Source organism: Neomonachus schauinslandi, chromosome 7 (genome assembly GCF_002201575.2).
Source record: "Neomonachus schauinslandi chromosome 7, ASM220157v2, whole genome shotgun sequence".
NCBI classification, from domain to species: domain Eukaryota; kingdom Metazoa; phylum Chordata; class Mammalia; order Carnivora; family Phocidae; genus Neomonachus; species Neomonachus schauinslandi.
The window spans coordinates 5395827-5403914 of NC_058409.1; the positions used below are offsets into that span (position 1 = coordinate 5395827).

General features: G+C 64.7%; 1 protein-coding gene across 4 annotated transcripts in view; it reads right to left on the reverse strand.

The window, feature by feature from the left end:
• MGAT4B (alpha-1,3-mannosyl-glycoprotein 4-beta-N-acetylglucosaminyltransferase B) overlaps positions 1-8082 on the reverse strand; it is a 9844-nt gene extending 1762 nt beyond the window's left edge. For 2 of the 4 annotated variants that reach the window (XM_044917150.1, XM_044917149.1), the window contains exons 1-10: positions 7916-8082; positions 2552-2737; positions 2320-2460; positions 2100-2233; positions 1658-1704; positions 1230-1343; positions 974-1049; positions 734-848; positions 248-378; positions 22-129 (exon numbers count right to left, since the gene is read on the reverse strand). In XM_044917150.1, the coding sequence (XP_044773085.1) occupies positions 22-129; positions 248-378; positions 734-848; positions 974-1049; positions 1230-1343; positions 1658-1704; positions 2100-2233; positions 2320-2460; positions 2552-2737; positions 7916-8012 (1149 nt within the window). In that variant the 5' untranslated portion in view covers positions 8013-8082. Of the gene's footprint in view, positions 1-21; positions 130-247; positions 379-733; positions 849-973; positions 1344-1657; positions 1705-2099; positions 2234-2319; positions 2461-2551; positions 2738-7915 lie in introns of all 4 variants that reach the window. The other 2 variants (XM_044917148.1, XM_044917147.1) reach the window with 1 other exon arrangement.
• Between the last annotated feature and the right edge of the window lie 6 nt (positions 8083-8088).

Sequence of the window (8088 nt, forward strand, 5' to 3'; positions counted from 1 at the left end):
CCCCAGGGTGGCGCAGCCCACCTTCAGTTTCTGGATCTTGCCCGCCAGTGAGGAGTGCGTGCCCACGTGCTGGAAGAGGGATGGCTTGAAGCGGATCCGCAGGTTGGCCTTCTGCCGGTCGCAGTGCTTCTGCAGAGGGATGGGGATAGCAGAGGGCTCAGCTCCGCTGTCTCCTCGCGACGGTCCATGCTGGAGGCTGCGTGCCCCCCCCCCCCACCCCCGCACTTGGTGGTGCTGCCCTGCTCACCGCATCCTTCTCGGGGTTGCAGACCTTCACCCACAGAATGTGGTCCAGGAGCCAGTCAATGGGCTTGTCCCGGTAGAACATGAGGATGAACTCCACAATCAGGCTCAGGTCCAGTGACTTGAACATCTTCCCTGGGGGTGGGAAAGGGGGGAAAGGGTGCTCGGTGGGCAGCTCTGCCCTGCCCTACTTCCCCTTAATCCCTGTGGCGGTGGTTCTCTAAGGAGGCTCGCACAGCAAGCCCTATGGGCAGCTGCAGGCAGGTGCGGGCACTAGGGGATGGACGGGGTGGTGAGCCGAACATCTGGAGACAGAGGGAGGGTGGGAACAGGCCCGCTGGGGCCGCAGGGGACCCTCCCGGAAGAGCTTGCCAGTATGACCCTGTGTGGTACCAGGGCTGCAGGGAGAAGGACAGAGAGGCAGATGTCGGCTGGACTGAGGGGCCCTGGTCAGGTCTGCGGCATGGGGCGGAGGCGGGGGGTGGCGCACCAATGAAGCCCAGCTGGGAGAACTCCAGGATCATCCAGTCCTCCGAGGGCTGCTGGAGCGCAAAGTTCTTCATGGTGCTCAGGTAGTTGGGCTTGGCGACAATGTCATCCTCCAGCTGCATGGGGGGGGGCAGAAGGGGGGCTGGACTCAGGATGGGCACAGGGACAGGGCGGGGCTCACCACCCAGGCCCAGCCAGGGTCCAGGGCCAGTGGGGGGCAAAGCAGGGTCCCGGTGCTGACCTGCACGTAGTAGATGCCTTTGGACTGCGCATACATCATGAGGAAGCAGTAATCGAGGTTCTGTTTGGTCCTCCACCTGCAGGGCAGGGGCAGGGGCTCAGGAGCTCTGACCCCCTGCCCAACCCCATGCAGCGGTCCTCCGATGGAGAAACGGACGCACTGCAATGAAGTGCCTGGGACTTGGGCACTGACAGACCGGGTTCTCACGCAGCTGGGCAGGTGGCCAGGGGCATGGGGAAGGGGGCAGTGCTCGTACCTGACTCTCTCCTTGGGGTCCCCAAAGGACTCTCGGAGGTGGGAGAAGTCAGGGTAGAAGTGGGGGGAAGGGGAGATGACTTCCAGGAGCCCGGAATGGATCTCTGTGGGGAACCTGGGGGGACGGGAGTCCAGTGGGTGTGCAGCCTCCATGCACAGCAGTTGGGGCAGCGCTGAGCTAGCCAGACCCTGTCCCTTTGCTCAGGCCCAGCAGGCAGCCATCACCCAACAGCACAGCCACCCTACGGAGACAGTGAGGCTCCAGAGGGGCTGGGCCACCTCTACGCACCCACCCTCTTTCAGCAAAGAGGGAAAGCACCCTTTCCCACAGGGGGAAGGCAGGATCATGCAGGGGAAGCAGGCACCTGCCTGCCCCGCACCCCGCAGAGCCCCACCCCCCACCAGCATTATGGGTCCGTCAGTACTCACAAGGCTTTGATGTTCTCTGTCACCACCGAGGTGTACTGTGGGTCAGTCTGTGGGGAGACAAAGTGCCCTCCCTAAGCCTGGCTGCCACCCCAAAGGGCCTGGAAGAAGGGGCTGGGGGGGAAAGGGGGCGGGCTTCAGATGACCCCATGCACAGAGGGAGTGAGCCCCCCATCCTGAGGGCCGAGTGAGTCTGGGCCGGGGGGAGGGGGGGCGGGCGGGACCGGTAGGGCACAGGTGCACTAGGTCACTGGCGTCTCCACCAGGGGGCGCTGAAATGGTTCTTTCTTTTTAACTTGTCTTCATAAATTTGTGAATGAAACTGACAACTGAACCTCTGATAGTTTTTTCCTCCGGAATGTTGCTCGGTTTTCATTTCTCCTTCTTGTTATTTTGTGCCCTGTGTTCTCTGAATGCTCCCACCCCCGCCCCCCAGCCCACTCGCCTCGGCGATCAGCACCACGATGACCGAATCCTCCTTCTCCTGCGGGCTCAGCTCCGAGATGAGCGAGTGCAGCGTGTCCGTCAGGTACGAATGCACCTCGCGCCGCACGCTGGGGATGCCCATCACCACCGACACTGCGGGGGGGGGCGCGGAGAGTCGGTACCGGCCGGATGCCGGAGACCGCCCCCCGCCCCCGGCCCCTCCCGGGACCCGCCCCTACCTCCAGTGCGGCCCTGGCCCACGCGCACTGCAGGCTGCAGGCTGCTTTCCTTGGCCAGCAGGTGCGGCAGGTGGTGGAAGACGGTGGGCAGGTGCAGCACGTGCTTGTGGGAGACGTTCCACGGCTTCAGTCGCGGATCCTCTGGGTGGGTCGGGAAGGGACGGGTCAGACGAGGCGGCCTGCCATCAGCCCCCGCCTCCCGGGCCGCGGCGGGCGCGGCTCCAGCGCTCACCAGTTAGGCGGCCCCAGGTGCGATTGCCCTCCCCCTCTCGCAGCGCCTGCCTCTCCGACACGGCCCTCTTGATCTCGTCCAGCACCAGGTTGAGCTCCTTGGAGCGCTTGAGGCTCTCCTGCTCAGCCGCATGCAGCCGGTCACGCAGCGCCAGGAACTCCCGCTGGTACACGTCCACCACATCGCCTGTGGGTGGTTCGCACGCTGTCACCAGGGGGCAGCCGCGCACTGACCTACTGCCCCTTGAGTGTACCAGCGCCCACAGTTTCGTGCCCATCTGCATCTGTTCTTGTGCCTGCCCACATGCCAGCTCCGCGTGTGTGTGTGTGTGTGGGGGGGAAGTGTACATAAGGGTCACTCTGAGCTCACACTGACACACTGGGGGGAGAAAAATCTTCACTGGTCCGATTGGTACTCTCCAGTACTCTCCCCCTACCCTGCTATCTTCACCTTTGAGGAGACATCTGAGGGAGGGCTGCAGGATCCTTCCAGCCCCAGGTGGGGCAATCCTTGGACTGAACCTTCACCCAGTGGCTCCCAAAGTCCCCCTCTTGCTTCTTTTTGCAGTATCTGCTCCTTCCAGGAGGTGCGATGCCCAACGGCCCATCCAGGGCACAAGGACCCAGCCCTTCCTCAAGAGGCTTCTTAGCTCCCTGGCCTGTTCCCCTCCCTCCCCTCGGCCTCTGCCCTTTGCTCCCCACTCGTGCTCACAGAGGAGGTCACAGGCAGCTAACCCTACCCCCAAGGCCCTCTGGGGATAACCCTCCCTGGGCTCTCATCCTGTCCTCCAAGTAGGACAGGGCTCCGGTGCCCATTCTGCACTAAGCACCGACTCTGGCTTCTCCATCTCCCTCCAGGGGAGGCTGCTACAGTTACGGCCTCCCAGGGCTCCCAGGGCTCCGAGGAACAGATGAAATGGAGGAACTACTCCCGGGTCACTCAGTGAGTCCGCAGCAGTGGGGCCACACAGCTCCCAACGCCCACAGACCTGCTTCTCTGGAGACCCGTGCTGGGCATGCGCCACCTCGAGGGGTCTGCACGCCACCCCCCCCCCGCAGGACCTGTGTCAGAACCTCCAGCCGGGCCCCAGCTACCAGCATGGTAGGCAGGCCAGGAGCACCACCAGGGTGGGGCTTCCTGACAGTGGAAAGGGATCCGCAGGGTGCCAAGCACCTGGCTCTACTGGTCTGGCCGGGACCAGTGAGCAAGAATAAGACAAACACCCCACCCCACCCCCCTCCCGCCCCCTGAGGCCGGTGCAGCCGGTCCCACGGGGCTGTGCACTCAAGGACTGTTCTCATCTCGCTTCTGCTCTATTTGCCATCCCGGACAATGGCTTTTCCTTGTCTCCCGTGTCTTTGCATGTGCCGTCTCTTCTGCCTGGGATCCCCTTTCTCTTCTGGGTCTAATGAAAACCCATGTAGCCTTCGAGGCCTAGTTTCAAAGTCTAGTGTTCAAGTCTAGGAAACCTTCCAGAACTCCCCTCTCATTCCCTAGGCAGCTCTCCTGTTCCTTGATTCCCCTGTGGGATCCCAGCCCCCAGAATGCCCTGGCATAGTGCCGCTATGTGCACCAAAGGTCATGACCAAGGCAAAGTTCTGTCATCTCAGAATACCGCCCCCCCCCTTAAGCTGCACGGGGCAGAGGTCTAAGAGCTAAATCCCAGGGGAAGAGGGAGGGGTAGCCCAGGGTGGGGGGGGATGCAGAGGGGGAGGCCAGGGAGGTGAGCAAAGCAGGCCCTCTCTAAGGCACTCCATACTCATCTGCTTGCCCCATAGGCACAGCCCTGCAGGGGGAGGGAGGCGAGAGTCGGGTTACAAGATCTGTGAGGCTCTGCACTGGGTTCAGTGGCCGGGTTACCCTGGAAACCTGACCCCTTGAGCAGGAGCCAACCACCCCCATCAAACCCTCACCCACCCAGCCCAGAGTGGGGTGGCACCAGGCGCCAGGAGCGTCCTCCTCTGGGGCAGCTGCCCCGGAGGGAAGGGGGACTGGAGGTGCCCAGGCCCCCAGGAGGGAGTTCAGAGCTGCTCTGTGAAGCGGGGGGAGGCCTCTCTCCCCTCTGACTGCTGCCCCTCCCTGGTCTTCTCCGTTAAGTAGGCTGATCTCAGTTCCACCTTCACCTGCCTGGGCACACAAGCCAGGTGGGCAGCCGTGGGCACCTGAGTCACCCTGGCCACCGAGGCCTGGGCACAGCCTGCCCCCTACCCTGGCCTCCTTTTCTCGGGGCCTCCCCCCACCCCAGGTGCTGAACTGCCTCTGTTTATCGGGAGGGGATGGGCCCTGGCTCCTGCCCACACCAACCCTTCTGTCATTTCCCTCCACGCCGCAGGCCCTGTCCCTCAGCAGCCCGCCCCCGCTCCTGCCCTGCCTGCGAGGCCCCCAGCTGGACCGACGTCCCTGACTTCTCTGCTCCTGGGTCCACTGTCTCTGCCTCTCAAAGCCAGAAACTCAAGCTCTGTGCCTGCCGCTCCCTGGGCTGAGCCTTATGTGCCAGCGCTCTGCCAAGCCATCCTGGCACCCCTACGACCTTTTTGGGCTGGGTGGCTGGACTGTCGCATTGGATGGGCCAGGGGAGGCAGCTCAAGGGAGGGGAGGGGCAAAAGCCTGGGGAGTCCTGGCCTCTTGGGGGCGGGACCGAAGGTCCTGGGAGCTAGGGCTGAGGGCGCTTTGGCTTCTCTTTCTCTCCGCACCTTCCTAACCCAGGGAGGAAGGGTGGAGGGCCGGGCCCCAGGTGCAGCTGGCCCTAGGGAAGGCCGGCAGCTGGGGCAGCTGGGGCCAGACTAGTGGCACCTTTCCCACCCCTCCCCCCACCCGAAGGCAGAGTAATCAGGACACCTGAGGCCCATGGACCACAGTCTTGCCCTGGTTCCCTCTTGATGGAAGAAACAGATTTAAGAGCCAAGCCGGGCACAGACCATGTGCCATGTACTTAGGGAAGGGGAAGCAGGCTCAGAGGGGCTCAGCAGGTGCCAGGCCCAGTGAGGATGTGGGCTTAACGTGCAGGTGGGGCCAGGGTGTAGAGAGGGCCAGCTGTCCCTCTCCTCTCCAGGCCTTGCAAAGCACCCCTCGCAGGGGTCAAGGAGGGTGTTGGTGGTTGCTGGAGTCCGGCATGCTGGGATGTGGGGGAGGGCTGAGGCCGGCCCGCAGGGGCTGCTGCTCTCCCTGGGGACGGGCCTTCAGCAGGTGCTGGGCTGAGGGCCGGAGTCTGAGGGCTAGTGGGGCTGTTGCACAGATCTGGTCCAGGCTGGACATGAAAGTGGGTCCCAAACCCGGATCCAGGGTCCAGCTGGCCAAGGCCTGGGTGTCCTTCCTGGCCCTTGGCCCAGGGCTTCCGGGAAGCCACCTGCTCCCGCTGCCTCCTTCCTGTTTGGCTCCCAGCCCACCTTTCTTACAGATCTGGGTCCCTCTGGCCTTCCCCTAAGTACTGGCGCCTGTGCCGGCCCTATCCTAAACCCCTCACTCACTGCAGCTGGAAGCTGGGGTCAGGTCCGGCTTCCCCACGCAGGTGCCTACATGTATGAAGGAGAAGGGTTTGCCTAAGGGCTCAGATTCAGGCTTTTCTTGAGGCCTCCGAAGACCTGGCTTTGCCAGGCCCCCTAAAACAGGGATAGCCCTTGACAGGGAAGTGCCCGGTCACCCCCTCGCAATGCCTCACGGGCTCTTGGGCTTCTGGGAGGACCCCTGCCACTGAGCCCCACACGTCTTTGGCTGGGGTGCTCTACCCACTCCCCAGGCCCTTGGATTGCCAGCCTCCTGGATGACCCCCTCAGAGACGGTGAGCCCTAGGTGGAGCCCCTGGTATCTGCCCTCCTGGAGGTCAGTTCCCTGGGGCCAGCGAGGCTCCCAGAGAAGGGCTTGGGGGGGGGTGAGCTGCACTGCAACTCCTGACGTCAGGCTGGGGGCACGTGGCTGTTGCAGGAGGTACACAGGAACTGCGGCCTGGCCGAGGACAGGGTGCAAGGGCTCATCAACCCACCCACGAGCAGACAGATGTGCCCCCGCCCATTAGATCTAGCCCCACCCTGGTCTCCATGCCAGTCGGCTTATGTGGCTACTCTCCCAAAGGTCCAACATGCCTTCCTCCTGGTGACACACCCCCCTACAGAGGACTCTGCCCCATTCATGCCTTCTCCCAGGTGACACACCCTACCTACAGACTTCCAGAGAACTTTGCCCCAGCCATGCCCTCCCTGTGCCAAGCCCTAGGGACCTCCCTTCAGGGCTCCTGGAGCCCTGATGACCCGACCCAGACAGGTTGGTGGACTCCAGTAGGCTGGGCTGGTCAGGCAGGAGGGTCAGGCCCAGCTCCGTTCGGGCTGGGAGGGTTAGGAAGGTTCCAGATCCTCCCTCAGTCATTCCTCCTCCAGCTTCATGTAGCCACAGGGTTGAGAAAGAGGGAAGCAGGAGGTAGGAGGGAGGCAGGGGGTCAGCTGGCCTCAGCCTGATCCTGCTTAGACCTCCAGCAGGAAGGCCAGGAGGCAGGAAGGAAGCAGCTATTCCCGGAGGCTCCTATGGTGCAGGCCGGCTGGACAAGGCCTGTGAGGGCCTCCTCAGACCCCGCCGTCCCAACCAACACGAGGCGACTCCAGCCCGTGCTGGGGCCTGCCCCTACGCCCATCCCCAGGTGTGCAGACCGAGCTCGGAGGACCGTCCTGGTAGACTGGCCAGCCTGCCCAAACTTCAGGTGGGGGTCGGAGGTCCGAGGAGACCACACAAAATAAGTTGACGGGTAGCCGGGGGCCGGGCGGGCCAGCGCCCAGGTCCCCGCAGAGGAATCCTGGGGCCAGATGTCATGGAGGAGGGGTGCGGAGGCCCCGGGGAGCAGCCCCCCCACGGTAGGCTGAGGGGGGGGCGGAGAGGTGGTGGGGTGGAGGGTGCTGCCCGGATGTCCGGCTGCCCCCCTCACACCTGTCTCGGGAACACGGTACCTGCTCCTGCCCAGGTGCCCGGAGAAGGTACCTTGGTGGCCACCTGGCCACAACCGTCTCCTGACCTTGTGCCTCTGTCCCTCTCTGGAAACTCCAAGGTCCCCGGGTCGCCGGTGGGAGCGACCAGCCCGAGCATGGGCGCAGCCGGTCTCACGGAGGCCGGTGCCGCGGTCCTGAGCGCCGCCCCGGGCCCCCGCGGACCGCTCGGCCCCGGCGGCCCAGCCCAGGCCGGAGGAGAATTTCGCTATTCCCGCAGCAAACAAGTGGGGGCGAGGAGGGAGGGGCGTCCTCCTCCCGCGCCGCCCGGGCGGGGAAGGGGCGCCTGCGTCGGCTTCCGGCCGCCTCCCGCGGCCAGAGGCCGGACCCTGCTCCGGCGGCCGGCGCCCAGGTACGGCCAGGTGTGGGACGCGGCGCGGGGCCCGGGGGGGCTCACCTTTCTGGCCGCTGAGCGCCGCGTACCAGGAGAGCGAGAGGAAGGCGCACAGGCAGAAGAGCAGCAGCGTCAGGAAGGTGCCATTGCGGAGCCTCATCTCGGGTGCGCGGCGGGCGCCGGCGGGGCCGAGGCCGCATGGCCCGGGGAGCCGGGGCCGGGGCGCGGGGGCCGGG